This window comes from Oncorhynchus kisutch, linkage group LG1 (assembly GCF_002021735.2).
Source record: "Oncorhynchus kisutch isolate 150728-3 linkage group LG1, Okis_V2, whole genome shotgun sequence".
Lineage (NCBI taxonomy): Eukaryota > Metazoa > Chordata > Actinopteri > Salmoniformes > Salmonidae > Oncorhynchus > Oncorhynchus kisutch.
In genome coordinates this window covers 66,073,594-66,099,142 of record NC_034174.2, presented here as the reverse complement: position 1 = coordinate 66,099,142, position 25,549 = coordinate 66,073,594, and the positions used below count along the sequence as shown (strand labels likewise).

The 25,549-nt window shown below is 43.3% G+C and overlaps 3 protein-coding genes across 13 annotated transcripts in view; 2 read left to right on the top strand and 1 right to left on the bottom strand.

Annotated features, from left to right (window-relative positions):
- Nucleotides 1–2,069, top strand: part of LOC109889087 (trafficking kinesin-binding protein 1) — a 40,965-nt gene extending 38,896 nt beyond the window's left edge. For 10 of the 11 annotated variants that reach the window (XM_031830326.1, XM_031830315.1, XM_020480300.2 and 7 more), the window contains one exon: nucleotides 226–2,069. In XM_031830326.1, coding sequence (XP_031686186.1) covers nucleotides 226–589 — 364 coding nt within the window. In that variant the 3' untranslated portion in view covers nucleotides 590–2,069. The remainder of the gene's footprint in view (nucleotides 1–225) is intronic. The other variant, XM_031830357.1, reaches the window with a different exon arrangement.
- A 154-nt stretch (nucleotides 2,070–2,223) lies between these two features.
- LOC109894250 (cholecystokinin-like) lies at nucleotides 2,224–2,954 on the bottom strand. Its single transcript, XM_020487624.2, has 2 exons — nucleotides 2,555–2,954; nucleotides 2,224–2,421 (listed from the first exon to the last, which is right to left on the bottom strand). Exons 1-2 carry the CDS (start codon nucleotides 2,826–2,828, stop codon nucleotides 2,354–2,356), a joined length of 342 nt encoding a protein of 113 aa, XP_020343213.2. The 5' UTR covers nucleotides 2,829–2,954; the 3' UTR covers nucleotides 2,224–2,353.
- Nucleotides 2,955–11,817: 8,863 nt separating this feature from the next.
- On the top strand, nucleotides 11,818–13,938 carry LOC109877225 (keratin, type I cytoskeletal 16-like). Its single transcript, XM_020469794.1, has 5 exons — nucleotides 11,818–12,018; nucleotides 12,165–12,290; nucleotides 12,586–12,806; nucleotides 13,292–13,380; nucleotides 13,931–13,938. The coding sequence occupies exons 1-5, from the start codon at nucleotides 11,818–11,820 to the stop codon at nucleotides 13,936–13,938; spliced, it is 645 nt and encodes a 214-aa protein (XP_020325383.1).
- Nucleotides 13,939–25,549: the final 11,611 nt, after the last annotated feature.

The window sequence follows — 25,549 nt, the reverse complement described above, 5'->3', positions numbered from 1 at the left end:
CAGAAATCCTCTTTTCCGTTCTCAGGCTGACTAACTAACTGACTAACACAATCTCTAACCCACCCTTACAGGCGTAATCCATCACTGGGAGCAACTAAACTGACTAACCACTCTTAACTAATGCTGCACTGTTACTAATGCTCCTAAGCTTCTCGCTATGTATTTATTGTATTTAACAGAACTCCTGTGTCTGATTGGTATTTTTCTCTTTTCCTGTATATACAGCTTTTGCTCTCGCAGCCTGTCCGCTCGTGGGAGCTGTGAGCATCTGAGTCCCACGTCGCCCTCCTCTTCCAATCAGCAGCACTGTGTGCTGACCTTGGACCCTAGCCAGGGTGGTGGCCACCACTCCACCCCAGCACCTCCTCTATCACTGGGACTCCTGAAGCTGCTGGAGGAGCAGTGCATCTCTGCCTCCACCCTCCCCTACCCTTACCACCAACTGACCCCACACACGCCCCACACACGCCCCACACACGCCCCACACACACCCCACACACACCCCACACACACCCCACACACACCCCACAACGGCAGAGGAAGAGCGGGGTGGAGGAACATGCATTATGGAGGAAGAAAGGAGAATTAACATTTTCAGCTTCAACCTGGTAGAGAAGCTGAGGAGTCTGGGACTTCACAAGGTGGCAGCCCGAGGCGTGGTGGACTGAAGAGAGAACGAAGAGGAGAGAAAAGCAATCCGACAATACAGACATCCACCTAGAGTCTGAGAAAGACTGGGAAAACTCCTTCTCCCCTTCCTCCTTAATCCTCATTGACTTCAATCCACATGCTGGCTATGCCACTGTACCGACATTTTGTGTTTCGGGCCCACAGCAATACATCGTAAATGGAACCTCGGGAGAACCATAGAGCCATACATTGAGTTTCTGTTACATGTACAGTCACTCTTCTTTTTGTAATGGACTCATGTATTGTATATACTAGGTCTCCACGACAATGCGTGATGTCATGATCATTCTCAGGAGAATCACCTGATCACCAGTCCGGCTGGCTTGAACACGCGCAAGTTTTTTTTTTTTAAGATCAAAAGATGAGGAACATCAAAGAAAAACATGCGTTTCTTTTTTATACCTGTGTTTCGTGGGTGTCGAATGGTTTTACACTTTTTTTTTTAAGCCCCCCCCCCCCGCTATGCTTTTTTAATATATATTTTTTACCATAAAATACAATCACATTACCTTTTCATTACTTTAGGAAAGATTCAAGGTATCGTTATTTAAGAACCACCACCAAACGGACCAGTTCGTCATCCACAGATGCACTGGAATTCAGTATGGGCTTTTGCATATTAGCTGCTATTAGAAAATGAAGCATTTGTGGGTATTAACCACATTGACTTTACTGTGGTAAAACCACAAGCACTTCAATCACTCCCCATTACAGAATGGTAGAGAGATTGATACACTGACTTTACTTCCTGAACCTTTGTGACATTATTGACATTCACTGAGTTATACTACTCTGCTCTTTACTCAAAAGTCCTCATTTAGCACTCGCAGTACTGTGTGTTTACATGGCATCACACAACATCACCTGCTACAAGTCATTGTAAAACGCTTTACTTCGAAATGCTTTCAATTATTGTAAACTTCTGTATTTAGTCGAACCTCACCAAAGCATTCAGGTAGTTTACCATGCTGTATCAAAGACAACAGAAAGTGACTGTAAAAGGTCTCGGCACTAGTCTATGTGCTGGATCTGTGTTAACAGAGCTTAAACTAAAGTGTTGTTGGTACAAATGTAATGTCATCAGGAATAATGAAAGTGAGTTGTATGAAAAACCAAGTGATCATGGACTGCATGCTTTTTTTGGATGCTCTTTCAGCTGTCTGGACAATCAATTGTAGATAAAAGGCGTAGGATACTGCAGATCAAAAGGGAAAATGATGACAATTTGAATTCAGAAGAAAATGAACCAAACAGCACTACATATATTTCAGATGTTGAAATGGACTACTGTGCTGAATTCTATGTTATGATCACTGAGATGAATGTCTGTATATATTGTACCACATGTACATTAAAAAGTACATTGTATTTCCATCAGCCACACGTGCATGCGTGTTCTTTTTCTACTCTAAGGGCCGATTTCCCCAGACACATTAAGCCTGGTCCTAGACTAAAAAGAACAGTTAATGTAGATTCTATGTCCGGCCTATGTCCTAAATGAAATCAAGAAAGGTCCGTAGACATATACTGCAAACATGTTTATTTTGACACTTGGATAAAAATCAAAACTCATGACATAAGCCAATGAAAATTTCAAGTAGGGATGGCTTCCTGAGTAACGCCAGTGCAGGCAGACGTTCCTCATTTGGCGAGTGATACATCTCTACTCTGCACTCCGCCGTCCAAAGTCTACCCATCCTTGGTAGTCCCGGTCCGGACACTCGTTCATCTCTGCGAACAATACAAACCTACATGAACCAAACAGAAAAGTTCAATGTGCATTTAAAGTGCTCAAGCAAACAACTATACACTTCACATTTGCCACATCTCTCTCTCACGTACTTGACTCGACACCACCACTTACCTGAGATGGCCTGCATGATTTGCTTGGACATTAACTCGCGCTGGTCCTCCGACAAGTGCGCCATCCTTTCCATCCGTGCTATGCTCGTTTGAGTGTCTTGCGCCGTCCTAACCATGTTCTCCGCAACATTCCTCACTGCCTCCCTCCTGGCCAGTAGCTGTGGCAGTATCCCACCCTGTTTGGTGTTGCCATCCGACTTGGATACAGGTGATGTCAAACCAACCCCCACTAGCTCTGCCATGAGGACGCACACCAACAATCCACTCATTGCCATGCCTGGACGCAGAATAAGAGTTTTCTTACAATATAGCTTTAGATTATTAGAAGTAGGGAATGCAAAAAGCAATTTTTTGTGTGAAAGTGAGAGGTGACCGTATGTAACAGTCTGTACAAAACGAAGTCGGCAAGTGCGAATGATATTGCCAGTTGTCTATGTCAGGTCTTTTATAGACAAAGGTCTATGTAGCCAATATGGTAAAAGAGCAATATCTGATAACAATGTCCAAGATGGAACCCTTGATTGATTGAAAAAAAACGATGGAAACTCCATGCGTAATGGATGCTCGGTGCCACAATGGGGCGCATCAATATTCTAATCGTTCACCTGTAAATGAGGGACAATAAAGTATAACTCAGATATTCAATAGTGGTTGTTGTTACAGAAGTCTACAACCCTGTAATAACACCTGTATCCAAGGCCAAGGTCCACCAACTCTAACTTCCACTTGCATTGACATGCAGTAAAACCCATAGATCAACAATTAGAAAGGCCATAGAAAACGTTGCAAGTGGTGCATCACTTAGAAACACATTTGAAACACAAAGGCACCATATCATTACTGTTGTTCTTAATATAGACCTAGTTGTAAAATTATAATGACTGATATCATGAAAGCATAACCTAAACAACCGATGGGGAAGGTTTAAGTGGACAGTGTATGATGACGTACATCCTCCATCTTTGACTGGGAACAACAGAGTTGTTTACCTATAGATTTTTGTTAAAGAAGTAACTTCTGTATATAATAAAGTCTTTAGTGTCACTGTTGTAGGCAGGATGCAGTTGCAGGTTTATAACTACTTAATTTGTTTAAGCACCATAGATCAAAGCATGACGAAACCCAAACGCTGGTGTGCTCGAAATATATCTTCATTATCAAAAAGGCACAGGGCGAACCCAAAGTGCAAAATATAAAGTACTCAGGAAATAGTAGGAGAGATTCCTCTCAGGAAAACAAGTAACATTTACAATGACCGACAAAGACAAATGGCAGAGGGAATATACACTGCTCAAAAAAATAAAGGGAACACTAAAATAACACATCCTAGATCTGAATGAATGAAATATTCTTATTAAATACTTTTTTCTTAACATAGTTGAATGTGCTGACAACAAAATCACACAAAAATTATCAATGGAAATCAAATTGATCAACCCATGGAGGTCTGGATTTGGAGTCACACTCAAAGTGGAAAACCACACTACAGGCTGATCCAACTTTGATGTATTGTCCTTAAAACAAGTCAAAATGAGGCTCAGTAGTGTGTGTGGCCTCCACGTGCCTGTATGACCTCCCTACAACGCCTGGACATGCTCCTGATAAGGTGGCGGATGGTCTCCTGAGGGATCTCCTCCCAGACCTGGACTAAAGCATCTGCCAACTCCTGGACAGTCTGTGGTGCAACATGGAGTTGGTGGATGGAGCAAGACATGATGTCCCAGATGTGCTCAATTGGATTCGGGTCTGGGGAACGGGCGGGACAGTCCATAGCATCAATGCCTTCCTCTTGCAGGAACTGCTGACACACTCAAGCCACATGAGGTCTAGCATTGTCTTGCATTAGGAGGTACCCAGGGCCAACCACACCAGCATATGGTCTCACAAGGGGTCTGAGGATCTCATCTCGGTACCTAATGGCAGTCAGGCTACCTCTGGCGAGCACATGGAGGGCTGTGCGGACCCCCAAAGAAATGCCACCCCACACCATGACTGACCCACCGCCAAACCGGTCATGCTGGAGGATGTTGCAGGCAGCAGAACGCTCTCCACGTCGTCTCCAGACTGTCACGTCTGTCACATGTGCTCAGTCTGAACCTGCTTTCATCTGTGAAGAGCACAGGGCGCCAGTGGCGAATTTGCCTATCTTGGTGTTCTCTGGCAAATGCCAAACGTCCTGCACGGTGTTGGGCTGTAAGCACAACCCCCACCTGTGGACTTCGGGCCCTCATACCACCCTCATGGAGTCTGTTTCTGACCGTTTGAGCAGACACATGCACATTTGTGGCCTGCTGGAGGTCATTTTGCAGGGCTCTGGCAGTGCTCCTCCTGCTCCTCCTTGCATAAAGGCGGAGGTAGCGGTCCTGCTGCTGGGTTGTTGCCCTCCTCCACGTCTCCTGATGTACTGGCCTGTCTCCTGGTAGCGCCTCCATGCTCTGGACACTACGCTGACAGACACAGCAAACCTTCTTGCCACATCTCGCATTGATGTGCCATCCTGGATGAGCTGCACTACCTGAGCCACTTGTGTGGGTTGTAGACTCCGTCTCATGCTACCACTAGAGTGAAAGCACCGCCAGCATTCAAAAGTGACCAAAACATCAGCCAGGAAGCATAGGAACTGAGAAGTGGTCTGTGGTCCCCACCTGCAGAACCACTCCTTTATTGGGGGTGTCTTCCTAATGCCTATAATTTCCACCTGTTGTCTATTCCATTTGCACAACAGCATGTGAAATTTATTGTCAATCAGTGTTGCTTCCTAAGTGGACAGTTTGATTTCACAGAAGTGTGATTGACTTGGAGTTACATTGTGTTGTTTAAGTGTTCCCTTTATTTTTTGAGCAGTGTATATACAGTGATAGAGTGGGGATTGGAACCAGGTGTGTGTAATAATGACGAGACAAGTCCGGGGTTGATGAGTGAAGGCCGTTTGCCAGCAGTAGGTTCGGCAGCAGCTAGGCCGGCGACGCCGAAACACCTGAGCTAGACAGGAGAGGGAGCCAAAGCGAAGGCTGGTGTAACATTTAGAAGCAGTGTATTTTTATTTATTTATTTACAAAACACTGGAATTGTTGTAAGGATACCACAGCCAAAGTGATATGCTATTGGATATAAGAGCAACGTCAACTCACCAACATTATGACCAGGATTACGACTTTCCCGAAGCGGATCCTCTGTTTGGTCCACCACCCAGGACAATGGATCGGATCCCAGCCGGCGACCCAAAACAACGGTGCCGCAGAAGGGGCAGATGGAGCGGTCTTCTGGTCAGGCTCCGTAGACGGACACATCGTGCACCGCTCCCGAGCATCCTACTCGCCAATGTCCAGTCTCTTGACAACAAGGTAGAAATCCGAGAAAGGGTTGCCTTCCATAGAGACTGTAACGTTCTTTGTTTCACGGAAACATGGCTCACTCGGGATACGTCATCAGACTCGGTACAGCCACCTGGCTTCTTCACGCATCTGATAAGAAGAAGGGCGGGGTGTATGTCATATTTAAAAAATAATAATAATAATAATTTTACCTTTATTTAACCAGGCAAGTCAGTTAAGAACACATTCTTATTTTCAATGACGGCCTAGGAACAGTGGGTTAACTGCCTGTTCAGGGGCAGAATGACAGATTTGTACCTTGTCAGCTCGGGGGTTTGAATTCACAACCTTCCGGTTACTAGTCCAATGCTCTAACCACTAGGCTACCCTGCCGCCCCAGGCACCAACGAGACGTGGTGTGATCATAACAACATACAGTAACTCAAGTCCTTTTGTTCACCTGACCTAGAATTCCTTACAATCAAATGCCGACCGCATTATCTACCAAGATAATTCTCTTCGATCATAATCACAGTTGTGTACAGTGCGGAGAACAAGTATTTGATACACTGCCGATTTTGCAGGTTTTCCTACTTACAAAGCATGTAGAGGTCTGTAATTTTTAATCATAGGTACACTTCAACTGTGAAAGACGGAATCTAAAACAAAAATCCAGAAAGTCACATTGTATGATTTTTAAGTAATTAATTTGCATTTTATTGCATGACATAAGTATTTGATCACCTATCAACCAGTAAGAATCAATGATCATGAGGAAGGTGAGGGATCAGCCCAGAACTACACGGCAGGACCTGGTCAATGACCTGAAGAGAGCTGGGACCACAGTCTCAAAGAAAACCATTATTAACACACTACGCCGGCATGGATTAAAATCCTGCAGCGCACGCAAGGTCCCCCTGCTCAAGCCAGCGCATGTCCAGGCTCGTCTGAAGTTTGCCAATGACCATCTGGATGATCTAGAGGAGGAATGGGAGAAGGTCATGTGGTCTGATGAGACAAAAATAGAGCTTTTTGGTCTAAACTCCACTCACCGTGTTTGGAGGAAGAAGAAGGATGAGTACAACCCCAAGAACACCATCCCAACCGTGAAGCATGGAGGTGGAAACATCATTCTTTGGGGATGCTTTTCTGCAAAGGGGACAGGACGACTGCACCGTATTGAGGGGAGGATGGATGGGGCCATGTATCGCGAGATCTTGGCCAACAACCTCCTTCCCTCAGTAAGAGCATTGAAGATGGGTCGTGGCTGGTCTTCCAGCATGACAACGACCCGAAACACACAGCCAGGGCAACTAAGGAGTGGCTCCGTAAGAAGCATCTCAAGGTCCTGGAGTGGCCTAGCCAGTCTCCAGACCTGAACCCAATAGAACATCTTTGGAGGGAGCTGAAAGTCAATATTGCCCAGCGATAGCCCCAAAACCTGAAGGATCTGGAGAAGGTCTGTATGGAGGAGTGGGCCAAAATCCCTGCTGCAGTGTGTGCAAACCTGGTCAAGAACTACAGGAAACGTATGATCTCTGTAATTGCAAACAAAGGTTTCTGTACCAAATATTAAGTTTGGCTTTTCTGATGTATCAAATACTTATGTAATGCAATAAAATGCAAATTAATTACTAAAAAATGATACAATGTGATTTTCCGTCTCTCACAGTTGAAGTGTACCTATGATAAAAATTACAGACCTCTACATGCTTTGTAAGTAGGAAAACCTGCAAAATCGGCAGTGTATCAAATACTTGTTCTCCCCACTGTATATGCCGCCCCAATCAGACACATTGACGGCCTTGAAAGAATTTAATTTGACTATGTGTCACGTTCTGACCTTTGTTCCTTTGTTTTGTCTTTGTTTTAGTTGGTCAGGGCGTGAGTTGGGGTGGGCAGTCTGTTTGTTTTTCCATGTTGGTTTTTGAGTTTGGCCTGGTATGGTTCTCAATCAGAGGCAGGTGTCGTTAGCCTTTTTCCACCTGGGTTTCGTGGGTGTATGTTTTCAGTCTTTGTGGGTCTGGACCAGCCAGAACTGTATTCGGTCGTTTCTCTTTGTTATTTCCGTGTTCATTTAATAAATATGGACACAGACCACGCTGCACCTTGGTCCTCACCTTCTTCCACCGACGACGGCCGTTACAGAAACACCCACCACCAAAGGACCAAGCAGCGTGGTAACAGGCAGCAGCAGCAGGGATCGCAGGACTCCTTGACATGGGAGGAGATTTTGGACGGCAAGGGACCCTGGGCACAGGCTGGAGAATATTGCCGCCCCAAGGCTGAGCTGGAGGCAGCGAAAGCTGAGAGCTGGTGGTATGAGGAGGCAGCATGGCAGCGCGGTTGGAAGCCCGAGAGGCAGCCCCAAAGATTTCTTGGGTGAGGCACACGGGGAGTGTGGCTAAGTCAGGTAGGGGACCTGAGCCAACTCCCCGTGCTTACCGTGGAGAGAGAGGGACCGGGCAGGCACCATGTTTTGCCGTGAAGCACATGGTGTCCCCGGTGTGCGTGCATAGCCCGGTGCGGTAAATCAAATCAAATGTATTTATATAGCCCTTCGTACATCAGCTGATATCTCAAAGTGCTGTACAGAAACCCAGCCTAAAACCCCAAACAGCAAGCAATGCAGGTGTAGAAGCACGGTGGCTAGGAAAAACTCCCTAGAAAGGCCAAAACCTAGGAAGAAACCTAGAGAGGAACCAGGCTATGTGGGGTGGCCAGTCCTCTTCTGGCTGTGCCGGGTGGAGATTATAACAGAACATGGCCAAGATGTTCAAATGTTCATAAATGACCAGCATGGTCGAATAATAATATGGCAGAACAGTTGAAACTGGAGCAGCAGCACGGCCAGGTGGACTGGGGACAGCAAGGAGTCATCATGTCAGGTAGTCCTGGGGCATAGTCCTAGGGCTCAGGTCCTCCGAGAGAGAGAAAGAAAGAGAGAATTAGAGAAAGCATATGTGGGGTGGCCAGTCCTCTTCTGGCTGTGCCGGGTGGAGATTATAACAAAACATGGCCAAGATGTTCAAATGTTCATAAATGACCAGCATGGTTGAATAATAATAAGGCAGAACAGTTGAAACTGGAGCAGCAGCACGGCCAGGTGGACTGGGGACAGCAAGGAGTCATCATGTCAGGTAGTCCTGGGGCATGGTCCTAGGGCTCAGGTCCTCCGAGAGAGCGAAAGAAAGAGAGAAGGAGAGAATTAGAGAACGCACACTTAGATTCACACAGGACACCGAATAGGACAGGAGAAGTACTCCAGATATAACAAACTGACCCTAGCCCCCCGACACATAAACTACTGCAGCATAAATACTGGAGGCTGAGACAGGAGGGGTCAGGAGACACTGTGGCCCCATCCGAGGACACCCCCGGACAGGGCCAAACAGGAAGGATATAACCCCACCCACTTTGCCAAAGCACAGCCCCCACACCACTAGAGGGATAACTTCAACCACCAACTTACCATCCTGAGACAAGGCTGAGTATAGCCCACAAAGATCTCCGCCATGGCACAACCCAAGTGGGGGCGACAACCCAGACAGGATGACCACATCAGTGAATCAACCCACTCAGGTGACGCACCCCTTCCAGGGACGGCATGAGAGAGCCCCAGTAAGCCAGTGACTAAGCCCCTGTAATAGGGTTAGAGGCAGAGAATCCCAGTGGAAAGAGGGGAACCGGCCAGGCAGAGACAGCAAGGGTGGTTCGTTGCTCCAGAGCCTTTCCGTTCACCTTCCCACTCCTGGGCCAGACTACACTCAATCATATGACCCACTGAAGAGATGAGTCTTCAGTAAAAACTTAAAGGTTGAGACCGAGTTTGCGTCTCTGACATGGGTATGCAGACCGTTCAATAAAAATGGAGCTCTATAGGAGAAAGCCCTGCCTCCAGCTGTTTGCTTAGAAATTCTAGGGACAATTAGGAGGCCTGCGTCTTGTGACCGTAGCGTACGTGTAGGTATGTACGGCAGGACCAAATCAGAGAGATAGGTAGGAGCAAGCCCATGTAATGCTTTGTAGGTTAGCAGTAAAACCTTGAAATCAGCCCTTGCTTTGACAGGAAGCCAGTGTAGAGAGGCTATCACTGGAGTAATATGATAAATTTTTTTGGTTCTAGTCAGGATTCTAGCAGCCGTATTTAGCACCAACTGAAGTTTATTTAGTGCTTTATCCGGGTAGCCGGAAAGTAGAGCATTGCAGTAGTCTAACCTAGAAGTGACAAAAGCATGGATTAATTTTTCTGCATCATTTTTGGACAGAAAGTTTCAGATTTTTGCAATGTTACTTAGATGGAAAAAAGCTGTCCTTGAAATGGTCTTGATATGTTCTTCAAAAGAGAGATCAGGGTCCAGAGTAACGCCGAGGTCCTTCACAGTTTTATTTGAGACGACTGTACAACCATTAAGATTAATTGTCAGATTCAACAGAAGATCTCTTTGTTTCTTGGGACCTAGAACAAGCATCTCTGTTTTGTCCGAGTTTAAAAGTAGATACATCCACTTCCTTATGTCTGAAACACATGCTTCTAGCAAGGGCAATTTTGGGGCTTCACCATGTTTCATTGAAATGTACAGCTGTGTGTCATCCGCATAGCAGTGAAAGTTAACATTATGTTTTCGAATAACATCCCCAAGAGGTAAAATATATAATGAAAACAATAGTGGTCCCAATAACGGAACTTGAGGAACACCGAAATTTACAGTTGATTTGTCAGAGGACAAACTATTCACAGAGACAAACCGATATCTTTCCGACAGATAAGATCTAAACCAGGCCAGAACTTGTCCGTGTAGACCAATTTGGGTTTCCAATCTCTCCAAAAGAATGTGGTGATCGATGGTATCAAAAGCAGCACTAAGGTCTAGGAGCACGAGGACAGATGCAGAGCCTCGGTCCGATGCCATTAAAATGTAATTTACCACCTTCACAAGTTCCGTCTCAGTGCTATGATATCCAAACCAACTAATCTGAGAGCAAATAAACCGAGTAGACAAAGTAACAACATTGAATGTGTTGCATTTATGAACAGTTCATAATGGTTATCTACATTTAAAAAAGATGACTGTTACTGACCATCTTTTCAAGTGGATAGAATGACAAATCATCAAATGTAAGTGAAGGAGTGACTTGGTGCAACATTTTAGTTTGGTAAAATAACAACAAATACAACATTTATGTATATATTCACATTAAAAACATTACCAATTTCAGTAAACAAACAAAAATGTAATTGAAATGGATATCTGAAACCATCAAATGTCAGTTTTACAAAACACATCCAGTGAATTTCCAGAGGATCTCAAACTCTCATTTGTCTATACCTGTCAAACACAATACCCTTCATAAACCACAACCCTTTCTGAACATTTAATTCCCTAGATGTCCTTCGTGACTTGATGTATCTTGTTACATAGTTATTGCAAGCCCTGTACCACCCACTGAACAAAACAATTGGGTCTACCTTCATTCCAAGGAAAAGTGGTGACCTTGTCAATCATTCTTAATCGAACTGTATAAGAGTTAAGAGACCCTGTATAAGATTTTATTTGTCGCCTCCAACTCGGAAGAACGCACTTTAACCTCACAGGACGCATCGCCAGACCATCTCTCGCCATGTTCATTGTAGCCAGTCACAGAAGTAGTCGTAGCCACAGCTCGCGTAGTGGTGTCGGTTCGAGTGGCCTCCGTTCGTCCGATGGGATGCAGTTTTCCAGCGGTTTGGGAGGCGGTAGATCCAGTATGAGCATGTCCTCTGTTGGGAGCAGTCGCGCGCCGAGTGTAAACAGAGGTGCCGGGAAATACTGCACCCGTATCTCTCAGTCTTCTTTCTCTATGGACGGGCCTGTCCGGATTACTTTTGGCGCCAACGAAAAGCATACCATGCAGAATCTGAATGATCGTTTGGCCACCTACCTGGAAAAGGTAAGGCAGAGTGATGGAGATGTGTCTGGAGATTAGGTGCGATCCGCGATATTACGCACAGCCCAGATTATGCATTGTGGTGCATTGTGGTGCTGTGAATGTTGAGATGGACTGTGCTTCCTCAGTGGACATGAGCAAGGTGCTGGAGGAGATGAGGACCCAGTATGAGGGCATGATAACGAAGAACCAGAGAGATGCTGCCAAGTGGTTTGAGAGCAAGGTGAGACAACTTCTGAAAATAGGACAGGGGGACTCGAAAGATGTGGGCATGGGTCCCTGAATGTGTTTTGTGAGAGGCACAATTGACATATATTCTGTGAAGTGGTACTATACTTTTGACTAATACGGTGTGTGTGTGTGTGTCAGGTGGAGGTGCTTCAGAACCAGATCACCACCAGCACCACAGAGGTGAAGACCTCTCAGTCTCAGGTGACTGACCTGAAGAGGACCTTCCAGAGCCTGGAGATTGAACTGCATGGCCTGCTCACTCAGGTATGATGTCAAACCATCTTAGTGAATCAGCATCCCTAAACATATAGCATTTCTCTTTACTCTACCTCTGTTCCTAAAATATGGAATTCCTTTAGGTCTTAAAAGAACAGTACATTCCAAAATCAAAGTTTGTTAGATGTTTTCAGACCTCCACAGTGGTCTAATGTCAAGGTGTTTTAACACCTTTATGCACACCAATCTAACTATCTCTACCCTTCTTCCTCTTTATGCATTTATATTACCCTCTCCTTCTTTCCTTCATCTTCATCCCTTACAAACATAAACACATTCCTAGAAGGGGTACCTGGAGCAGAGCGTCGTTGATATAAACGGCCGCCACGGCTCCCAGATGAGCCAGCTGCAGGTTTGTATCAACAGCATGAACGAGGAGCTGCAGCAGCTCAACGTCAGCATCCAGCAGCAGGCCTCTGAGTACCAGATCCTCCTGGACATCAAGATGAGGCTGGAGAAGGAGATCACTGAGTACAGGAGGCTGCTGGATGTAGAGGGACTCAGGTGAGAGGGGATAATGGAGGGGAAGGAAAGAGAGAGGGATAGCGAGATGGGGGATTGGAAAGAGCGGAGAGTAGAGGGAGGATGGAGATTGAGCAAGTTGGAGTAATTGGGGGTTGGAGAAGAGGGGAGGGAGGAGGGGATGTGGGATGAGAGTGGAGGGAGGGAAGATTAAGGGAGAAAGGAAAGACTGAAGTAGAGAGAGGGAGAGGTTAGTGTAAGAGAGAGTGTGGACCATAAATATGTGGTACCACAGTATCTAAGGTCATTTATACTGGTGTTAGGTAAATACACAGTTGGTTGGTATGGTGTACTCCAGTACCCACAAGGCTTTTTGTAAGCTGTCCCATCTCCTTATCAATGCTGGTACACTACAGTGGGTTCAGTGAATGACAGCTGTTTATTAGCACCTCATTGCAAACTAGTAGATCAAGATGTGTGTTGGTGAGTTTAGCTGACCGTAAGTGTTCTTCGCCTGTGTCTACCAGTAGGCATGTGGAGACCAGACAGGAGGTCAGGAAGGTGATCGTGGTCGAGAAGGTCCAAGAAGTACAACACGTCCAGGAAGTGGTGGAAGGTGAGCAAGTAGGAGAATAATTAACAAAACAAATGAATCAATGAAAGTTTCAAGTGTTGTTACCCATAATACACACAATTCATTCATTCATTATTTTTCAGTTTTGCCACAGCGTATTACCCCCACATAAAGAAGTGTGTGAGGGTGATTGTGGAGGAGGAGGTAGTGTCCACCGTAGTTGATGTAATATGTCCCTTTTGACGGGATTGCATCAGCTGAATGATAACTGATGTAATTTACTCATGTTACCAAATAACTCTCATGTGGACAATTGAATATTATTTCTATAATGTGTTTTTCCCATTGTTCCATTCATTGCCACCAGGTGGCATTATCTCATTTAAATATCTTTGTGTAGCCCCATTAAAAGTGAAAATGATTTGAGTAAATTGGAAACAGATTGGTACAGTTACATAAGTGACATCAGGGAAAATACAATTTGCTTCATCAGCTATTATAAAGGTATTTTAGCTCCATTGTATACTCCCAGGACCACAAGCCATGAATGTTCTCTGTACTCTATGACAGGTTTAAAGTTCATGTTCTGTAGACCTATGACACTGACGCTACATGATACATTTGGCTGTGGATTAAATCTAGATGTCAACGCATTTCAGGACACTGATATCATAATTGAGGGTGCGTTGTTGTCCTCTAAAAATCTGAAAAGAAACAACTTTACAGCAGTGTCAGTCGGTGCTGTTTAAGATGAGGGAGGAAGACCATTTTTTGACGAGCATGGCCTTATTTCTATTATAGCATATTGGATGACTGTCTTTCATATTCCATTCCCCCAGTTCAGTGTTACAATGACCGGTTTAGGCTTCTACGTGATGCTCACATTTTCCTTATACCCATCATGAGGTAGCTACTGTAAGGGATTTCCTTCTCTTCTTCCGAAGAGGAGAGGCAAAAAGGATCGGAGGACCAATATGCGGCGTGGTAAGTGTCCATGGTTCTTTTAATAGGAAATAGTACACATGAACAACTGAATACAAAAACAATAAATGTGGAATGAACGAAACCCGAAACAGTACCGTGTGGTGAAAAACACAGACACGGAAACAAACACCCACAAACACACAGTGAAACCCAGGCTACCTAAGTATGATTCTCAATCAGAGACAACTAATGACACCTGCCTCTGATTGAGAACCATACTAGGCCGAAACATAGAAATCCCCAAATCATAGAAAAACAAACACAGACTGCCCACCCCAACTCACGCCCTGACCATACTAAATAATGACAAAACAAAGGAAATAAAGGTCAGAACGTGACAGCTACAAGATAGTATATGAATTAAAGTTTACAACATAGGTGCAAACAGGTCGAGTGAAAACTTTTGAGGTTACAGACAGTGACACATTCATTACCACCTTGCACACTCTTGCATCTAGCTGATCTAGAGTGTAATCATTAGTCCAACAGTTGCAAACGACAGTTTCTATTGGCCAAATTCGGGTATGTTTATCCCCGTTTCGTTCCACTTAAGAAAGGTTTTTCAACAGAATCGACAGAATGAATACACCGCTGATCACACGCACAGTTCACTTTCATAGCCACATTGCATTCCTTTTCGCATCTACGTGCGTTCCTCCTTTCAACCTTGTTTGTTGACTTAAATGCACAACACATCAGCTGTCTGTAACCAGGCAAAAAAACAACATTCCAAACCATATCATAACCGCTGAACACTACACACAGCCTACATCGTTGTCACCATATTAGCTAAAGTAACATCATAGCTAATATAACTAATGCGTTAGTAATCCCGCAACAATTATGCAGTACAGTCTACAGGCAGCAAGCAGTTTAGCAATTACACCAGCGGGCCCCGGTGGCAATAAATTAATAAAACCAAAAGTTTACCTTAATTTGGAAGAGTTCCAGTGTTGGATAGCCATAGCCAGCTTTCTAACATAGCATCCCTGTTTGTTTGAGCGAGTTTTTCTAGTAGGCTAAACTAGCTAGCTGCATTTTCTAGCTAAGTACATGCAAGTGAATTTTTTAGATAAAAAATACAACGAAATATAGTTAGCTCTCTCAGTTAAAAACTGTTTAACTATGGTCTTTCTCACTCTTTGAGTCAACTACTCACCACATGTTATGCACTGCTATGCACATGTTATGCACTGCAGTGCTAGATACATTTGAAGTCGGAAGTTTACATACACTTTGGTTGAAGTCATTAAAACTCATTTTTCAACCACTCCACAAATTTCTTGTTAACAAACTATAGTTTTGGCAAGTCGGTTAGGACCTCTACTTTGTGCATGACACAAGTAATTTTTTCAACAATTGTTTACAGACAGATTATTTCACTTGTAATTCACTGTATCACAATTCCAGTGGGTCAGAAGATTACATACACTAAGTTGACTGTGCCTTTAAACAGCTTGGAAAATTCCAGAAAATTATGTCATGGCTTTAGAAGCTTCTGACAGGTTAATTGGAGGTGGACTTGTGGATGTATTTCAAGGCCTACCTTCAACTCATTGGCTCTTTGCTTGACATCATGGGAAAATCAAAAGAAATCAGTCAAGACCTCAGAAAAAACATTGTAAACCTCCACAAGTCTGGTTCATCCTTGGGAGCAATTTCCAAACGCCTGAAGGTACCACTTTCATCTGTACAAACAATAGCATAAACACCATGGGACCACGCAGCCGCCAAACCACTCAAGAAGGAGACGCGTTCTGTCTCCTAGAGATGAACATACTTTGGTGCGAAAAGTGCAAATCAATCCCAGAACAACAGCAAAGGACCTTGTGGAGATGCTGGAGGAAACAGGTACAAAAGTATCTATATCCACAGTAAAACGAGTCCTAGATCGACATAACCTGAAAGGCCGCTCAGCAAGGAAGATGCCACTGCTCCAAAACCGCCATTAAAACAATCCAGACTACGGTTTGCAACTGCACATGGGGACAAAGATCGTACATTTTCGAGAAATGTCCTCTGGTCTTCTTGTCTGTCCACTGGTCTGAACAAAAATAGATTTGTTTGGCTATAATGAATATTGTTATGTTTGGAGATAAACGGGGGGGGGAGGCTTGCAAGCTGAAGAACACATCCCAACCGTGAAGCACGGGGATGGCAGCATCATGTTGTGGGGGTGCTTTGCTGCAGGAGGGACTGGTGCACTTCCCAAAATGGATGGAATCACGAGGAAGGAAAATTATGAGGATATATATATATTGAAGCAACATTTCAAGACATGACAGGAAGTTAAGGCTTGGTTGCAAATTAGTCTTCCAAATGGACACTGACCCCAGGCATACTTCCAAAGTTGTGGAAAATGGCTTAAGGACAACAAATTCAAGGTATTGGAGTGGCCATCACAAAGCCTTAAAAAGAACACAAAGAACTTAAAAACCTTGTGCAAGCAAGGAGGCCTACAAACCTGACTCAGTTACACATGCTCTGTCAGGAGGAATGGCCCAAAATTCACCCAACTTATTGTGGGAAGCTTGTGGAAGTCTACCTGAAACGTTTGACCCCAGTTAAACAATTTAAAGGCAATGCTACCAAATACTAATTGAGTGTATGTCAACTTCTGACCCACTGGGAATGTGATGAAAGAAATAAAAGCTGAAATAAATCATTCTCTCTACTATTATTCTGACATTTCACATTCTTAAAATAAAGTGGTGATCCTAACTAATCTAAGACAGAAAATATTTCCTTGGATTAAATGTCAGGATATGTATATATTCCCGACTTCAACTGTAGCTGTAGCTTATGCTTTCAGTACTAGATTCATTCTCTGATCCTTTGATTGGGTGGACAACATTTCAGTTCATGCTGCAAGATCTCTGATAGGTTGGAGGAAGTCCTCTGGAAGTTGTCATAATAACTGTGTAAGTCTATGGAAGGGAGTGAGAACCACGAGACTCCTAGGTTCTGTATTGAAGTCAATGTACCCAGAGAAGGATGGAAACTAGCTGTCCTCTAGCTACACCATGGTGCTGTTGAGGCTACTGTAGACATAGTTGAGGATACTGTGCTTTAAATGAATTATTTGCCGACATGAATATATTTAGTATAGTTTTATATTAAAATGATTACATTTGACATTTTTCACTGTTTATATTTTTCTGAAATTCACTGAGGAGGATGGTCTTTCCCTTCCTCCATTGATTGAAACAAAGTGTGTACAGAGAATCAGTCGGTAGAGTTTCAGCAGAGAAAGTTTCCGTTACATCTATATATCAGTTTAAACAGCTAAGAGTATGACATAGAGTAGCTCTGGTCCAGAGCGTTACGTGCAGCTTGAGCCATCAAGGCTCCCACCGCAGGTAAGGCTCTGGACCAGAGCTAAACATGGAGCAGATACAGTGAAGGCAGGTTTGTCATGCAGAGACATGTTGGGCCTCATTCACCATCATTCAAAACATTTGACAAGTTCTATATAGTAGTAGTAATTGGTTAGAGACTTAACATAACTGCAATGATTGATTACTTATTCAATTATGCGTGTTACAACAATCTTTCCTCTCGGTCAGCAGGTGATACATAAGCACAATTCATTATACAGCTAGCATCTGTATGTGCCTGGTCCATTACTTCAAGCTTAAGCTAATTTAACAGAATGGGCCTTGATCAAAAGTAGCACACTATATTGAATAGGGTTTCATTTGTGCCAATGAGGGTTGTCTGAAAGCAGAGGTGTCTTCTGGTCCTAGCTATATCTTCCTCATCTGAGCCATCGGCTCATCTAGACTTTGTTCCTTCTCCCCTAACAGGAAAAATGTTTCATGGGCCGTGTCCGAATACCCATTCTAGCATTCTAAATCGTAGGCATTTTGAGTATACGAAAATAGAACGTTATACAGTATGTGAAATGTCAGAATTGTAGTTAGCCTTAAATACCAGGATGTCATACTCATTCAGTTTTTTTATCTAGTAGAATTCGCTGCACTCTATTGAAGAAATTAAATGTATTTTGCGACCTACATGTTTTTGACAACAGCTGATAATCAGAATGGCGGGATTCAACACAATTGATCATTGGATGACACCTTCGCAGCATGGATGAGCATAGTATGTTAATATTAGTTGCGTACTGCATTAGTTAATACTAAGCAGCACATTCTAAATGGTATGCAGTTTAACTAAGTAGTAGAAAGCCAGATTTCGGACAAGGCCATTGTTACTTGAAACTACTTAAGATCTGCCAATTAATTTCCCCGACTCATAGAGTCGAGAGTGGTGAGTCACACTTTCAATCAGATGACGGCTCAATGTAATGGCTGAAACAGATTGAATGGAACGGTATCAAGCACATGGTTTCCATACGTTTGATACACTTTCGTTCAATCCATTTCATTCCAGCCATTACTATGAGCTGTCCTCCCCTCACCAGCCTCCACTGATACATGGGGACTTGGCTTTTCTGTGCTCACCGTACAGATACTACAGTATTCTTAAAAGGTGTATTTGGTACTGACCTTCTCAGGGATGGAGTAGGCCACGGTGATATCCTCTGGGAGGTCAGGGACAGGGCCTGAGGCTCCCATGAGCTCCTCATCAGTCACCTCTGAAACCAGCTCAAACCCCGAAAGAGCAACAACATACAGTGCATTCGGAAAGTATTCAGATCCCTTGACTTGTTCCACATTTTGTTACGTTTCAGCCTTATTCTAAAATGGATGACATTTATTTGTCTCATCAATCTACATACCATCCCCATAATGACAAAGCGAAAACAGGTTTTTAGAATTGTTTACAAATGTATTAAGATAAAAAACAGATTCACCTTATTTACATAACTCTTCAGACGCTTTGCTATGAGACTCGAAATTGTACTCAGATGCATCCTTTTTCCATTGGTCATCCTTGAGATGTTTCTACAACTTGATTGGAGTCCACCTGTGGTAAATTCAATTGATTGGACATGATTTGGAAAGGAACAAACCTGTCCATATAAGGTCCCACAGTTGACAGTGTATGTCAGAACAAAACCCAAGCCATGGGGTCAAAGGAATTGTCCGTAGAGCTCCAAGACAGGATTGTGTTGAGACACAGATCTGGGGAACGGTACCACAAAATGTCTGCAGCATTGAAGGTCCTCAAGAACACAGTGCCCTCATCATTCTTCAATAGAAGAAGTTTGGAACCACCAAGACTCTTCCTAGAGCTGGCCGCCCGGCCAAACTGAGCAATCGGGGGAGAAGGGCCTTGGTCAGGGAGGTGAACAAGAACCCGATGGGTGAACCTTCCAGAAGAACAACTCTGCAACACTCCACCAATCAGGCCTTTATGGTAGAGTGGCCAGACTGAAGCCACTCCTCAGTTAAAGGCACATGAAAGCCAGCTTGGATTTTGCCTAAAGGCACCCAAAGACTCTCAGACCATGAGAAACAAGATTCTCTGGTCTGGTGAAACCAAGATTGAACTCTTTAGCCTGAATGGCAAGCGTCACATCTGGCACCATCCCTACGGTGAAGCATGGTGGTGGCTGCATCATGCTGTGGGAATGTTTTTCGGCAGCAGGGACTGGGAGAGTAGTCAGCATGGAGGGAAAGAACGGAGCAAAACTGTCTATCCTATCGATCCTCGACTTCGGCGATGTCATTTACAAAATAGCCTCCAACACTCTACTCAGAAAACTGAATGCAGTCTATCACAGTGCCATCCGTTGTGTCACCAAAGCCCCATATACCACCCACCACTGCGACCTGTATGCTCTCGTCGACTGGCCCTCGCTACTCCAGGTCATCTATAAGTCTTTGCTAGGTAAAGATCTGCCTTATCTCAGCTCACTGGTCACCATTAACACCCACTTGTAGCACGCGCTCCAGCAGGTATATCTCACTGGGCATCCCCAAAGCCAACACCTACTTTGAACGCCTTTCCTTCCAGTTCTCTGCATGTAGATTTTTCTATTCTGTTATTGACTGTACTTTTGTTTATTCCATGTGTAATTCTGTGCTGTTGTTTTTTATCGCACTGCTTTGTTTTATCTTGGCCAGGTCGCAGTTGTAAATGAGATCTTGTTCTCAACTGGTCTACCTGGTTAAATAAAGGTTAAAAAAATGAACTGAGCAAAGTACAAAGAGAACCTTGATGAAAACCTGCTCCAGAGCACTCAGGACCTCAGACTGGGGTGAAGGTTCACCTTCCAACAGGACAACAACCCTAAGAACACAAGCAAGACAACACAGGAGTGGCTTTGGGACAAGTCTCTGAATGTCCTTGAGTGACCCAGCCAGAGCTTTTTTTTTTGCAAAAATATCTACAAACCTGTTTTTGCTTTGTCATTATGGTGTATTGTCTGTCGATTGTTGAGGGGAAAATACTATTTAATCTACTCTACCGGTCAAAAGTTCTGGAACAACTACTCATTCAAGGGTTTTTCTTTATTTTGACTATTTACTACATTGTAGAATAATAGTGAAGATGTCAAAACTATGAAATAACACAAATGGAATCATGTAGTAAGCAAAAAAGTGTTAAAGAAATAAAAATATATTTTATTTTTGAGATTCTTCAAATAACCACCCTTTACCTTGATGACAGCCTTGCACACTCTTGGCATTCTCTCAACCAGCTCCACCTGCAATGCTTTTCCAACAGTCTTGAAGGAGTTCCCACATATGCTGAGCACTTCTTGGCTGCTTTTCCTTCACTCTGCGGTCCGACTCATCCCAAACCATCTCAATTTGGTTGATGTCGGGGGACTGTGGAGGCCAGGACATCTGATGCAGCACTCCATCACTCATCTTATTCGTAAAATAGCCGTTACACAGCCTGGAGGTGTGTTAGGTCATTGTCCTGTTGAAAAACAAATGATAGTCCCACTACGCCCAACCCAGATGGGATGGCGTATCACTCAGAATGCTGTGGTAGCCATGCTGGTTAAGTGTGCCTTCAATTCTAAATAAATGACAGACAGTGTCACCAACAAAACACCACCACACCATAATACCTCCTCCTCTATGCTTTAAGATGGGAAATACACATGCGGAGATCATCGGTTTACCCACAGCGCGTCTCACAAAGACACGGCAGTTGGAACCAAAAATCTCCAATTTGGACTCCAGACCAAAGGACAAGTTTTCACCGATCTAATGTCCATTGCTCATGTTTCTTGGACCAAGCAAGTCTCTTCTTCTTATTGATGTCCTTTAGTAGTGGTTTCTTTGCAGCAATTCGATCAGTCTCCTATGAACAATTGATGTAGAGATTTGTCTGTTACTTGAACTCTGTGAAACATTTATTTGGGATGCAATTTCTGAGGCTGGTAACTCTAATGAACTTATCCTCTGTAGCAGAGGTAACTCTGGGTCTCCCATTCCTCTGACGGTCCTCATGAGAGCCAGTTTCATCATAGCGCTTGATGGTTTTTGCGACTGCACTTGAAGAAACTTACAAAGTTCTTGACATTTTTTCCTTATTGACATTTCTTAAAGTAATGATGGACTGTCGTTTCTCTTTGCTTATTTGAGCTGTTCTTATCATAGTATGGACTTGGTCTTTTACCAAATAGGCCTATCCTCTGTATACCCCCCTTCCATTGTCACAACACAACTGATTGGCTCAAACGCATTAAGAAGGAAAGCCTTTCCACAAATTAACTTTTAACAAGGCACACCTGTTAATTGAAATGTATTCCAGGTGACTACCTCATGAAGCTGGTTGAGGGAATGCCAAGCTGGTCGAGGGAATGCAAAGCTGTCATCAAGGCAAAGGGTGGCTATTTAAAGAATCTCAAAAATTAAATATATTTGGATTTGTTTACTGCTTTTTTGCTTACTACATGGTTCCATATGTGTTATTTCATGGTTTTGATGTCTTCACCATTATTCTACAATGTAGAAAATCGTAACAATAAAGAAAAACCCTTGAATGAGTAGATGTTCTAAAACTTTTGACCAGTAGTGTATTTTAGAATGATGCTGTAATGTAACAAAATGTGGAAAAAGTCAAGGCGTCTGAATACTCTCCGAATGCACTATACATGGGTATTTCTGGGTATGTGTGAATTACATGAACTCTCATGCAGAGATCTACACGGACAGAATACACACAGAGTATTTACTTTTCAAATCAAATTGTATTTGTCACATGCTTCGCAGACAACAGGCGTAGACTAACAGTGAATGCCTTTCCATAGTATATGTATATATTGCCCCCCCCCCCCCAATTTCATGGTATCCAATTGGTAGTTGCAGTCTTGTCTCATCGCTGCAACTCCCGTACAGACTCAGGAGAGGCAAAGGTCGAGAGCCGTATGTCCTCCAAAACACAACCCTACCAAGCCACACTGCTTCTTAACACAATGCCCACTTAAACCGGAAGCCAGCCGCACCAATGTTTCGGAGGAAACACTGTACACCTGGTAACAGTGTCAGCGTGCACTGTGCCCAGCCCGCCACAGGAGTCGCTAGCGCACGATGGGACAAGGATATCCCTGCCGGCCAAACCCTTCACTAACCCGGACGATGCTGGGCAAATTGTGCGCCGACCACCTGTCGGCAGCGCCACCACCCATCCCTCCTGTTCCCCTCCTTCTCCACTGTTACTGTCATTTAATTATACCAATGTGTTTTCATTAATTGAATTCCCTTAATCTATTTTATGAGAATTTGTAAGATTCTTGTTTGCATAAAATAGACAGAGACCAGAATTTATTCTCAGAGCGCCCTGCCACGTTACCACGAGCAACAGTTTATATACAATAACATGACGTCATTTCATTGCTTAACAGAATCCCCTCCTCTCGACCGGGACAAAGGGAACTTTTAAAGTTAATTCTGACCCCCCTAGCACATACACAGGACACACAACACAACTGAATTAACTTTTGACCCCTCAACATTATCAATCACCACTTAGCTGACAGTTCTAATTAACAGAAAACCTAGGAATGCACTCACTGTCTTATCTAAAACACCCCAGAGCTAAGTTTCGTCTGTTCAACCATAGGTTAACTACCTTATCTGTTTACTTAATAAGTAAGTAAGTATTTCACTGTAAGGTCTACACCTGTTGTGACAAATAACATTTGATTTGATTCCAGAATGGTAGAGAGATTGATACACTGACTTTACTTCCTGAACGTTTGTGACATTATTGACATTCACTGAGTTATACTACTCTGCTCTTTACTTAAAAGTCCTCATTTAGCACTCGCAGTACTGTGTGTTTACATGGCATCACACAACATCACCTGCTGCAAGTCATTGTAAAATAATGCTTTACTTCGAAATGCTGTCAATTATGTCAGTCATTGTCAACTTGTGCATTTAGTCAAATCTCACCAAAAGCATTCAGGTGGACTACCATGCTATATCAAAGACACCAGAAAGTGACTGTAAAAGGTCTCGGCACTAGTCTATGTGCTGGATCTGTGTTATCAGAGCTTAAACTAAAGTGTTGTTGGTACAAATGTAATTCATGTCATCAGGAATAATGAAAGTGAGCTGTATGAAAAAATGAAGTTGGGCATTCAAAGTGATTGCACTAAGGGAAAAAACGAGGAAAAAACAGATGCAAGCAAAGTGTCACCGGAGAAAAGAAAGGTACAAAAAACCAAGTGATCATGGACTGCATGCTTTCTTGGATGCTCTTTCAGCTGTCTGGACAATCAATTGTAGATAAAAGGCGTAGGATACTGCAGATCAAAAGGAGAAATTATAGCAAATGATGACCATTTTTATTCAGAAGAAAATGAACAAAACAGAAATACATATATCAGATGTTTAAATTGCTGAATTCTATGTTATAATCACTGACATGTAAGTCTGTATAAATTGTACCACCTGTACATTAAAAAGTATATTGTGTTTCCATCAGCCACACGTGCAAGTGTGTTATTTCTCTACTCAAAGGGCCGGTGTTGTGCCAAAAAGCTCCCCCCTGCCAGAATCCCCCCTTGCGTGAACGCTCAAGCACTCAATTCTTCATTGCTGTGACTTGCTTGTGTCGTGTCTTTACTTTCAATGAAGACTTTTAGTTTTCATCAAAGATTCTCTGTAATTAGTATTACGCGATCAAACTGATTAATCATGTAACTGTAATTAACTAGGAAGTCGGGGCACCAAGGAAAATATTCAGATTACAAAGTTATAATTTCCTAAAATAACTTTTCAGATATTTTATCTGATCAATTAGTCTTCGAATTCATGAATTAGTTATTTTACCTCACGTTAGTCTCATTCCAAACGTCGCAAATTGTTGGTTATCTGCACGAACCCAGTCTTCACTATGAGTCATCCATACATCAATTGTCTTAAATAATTTATTACTAACTAAGTAATTCATAGAAATGCATAAACAAACAGTAAATATGGTTACAGGAAATGATAGGAGAATGTGCCCTAGTGGGCTAAACCGGCATCGCGGCTTGTTAGACAAAAGGGAAGTGGGGGTCGACTAAGAAGTCACTACAGAGTTAATAATTATAACAATTGAAATGCTAATCCTTTACACATGAACGCTCACTCATTCGGGAACAATTGCAATCAATATATATATTTATGCTCAGTGTGTCTTGATTGCTGTTGAAAAGTTTGTTTCTTTTGTAGAATTGTCCGTCTCTCCCTCTCTGTCGTGGTTATAGTGGTTAGTTCAGAGTGACATTCATTCATGTTGTTGTAGAATGGATGTTTCGGCGGTTGTCGTTCTTCGCATTCAATGATACCGCATTCCTAGCTGCAGACTAGTAATTCATATCAAAGACTTGTTCTTATTCTGTTGGTATCGATAGTCTAAGAGTTTAACCACGTGGTATGGTTAAAAGATTCAGCAATGGTCTGCAACCTTCGTCCTCCCGTGATTGAGAGAAACATGGTCTACTTGAGGAATTCTCAAGATTGGGGTTTTATTCAGAATTGCAGAAAAGGGGCTGTCCCAGGATGCCTGACCCTAACTGGGCTCATGGGCGGTCCTCTGATTTAGTTCAACTCAAAAGGGAGTTTCCTTCATTAAACAGTCCAAAATCCCATTACACAATTTTACAAACAGTATCATACTCACTCAATCATCTTATACAACAATTAGATGTAAACCTCATATCTAAGGATATTATATAAACAGCGTTATGGTAATGTGGCCACACCGTCTCCCATGAGCTTCCCCAAGTTGTAACAAATGGACCAGTTCGTAGCTGGATTCTTCACCGATCTTTTATACCTTCTCCGGAACATGAAATTTGTTCGGA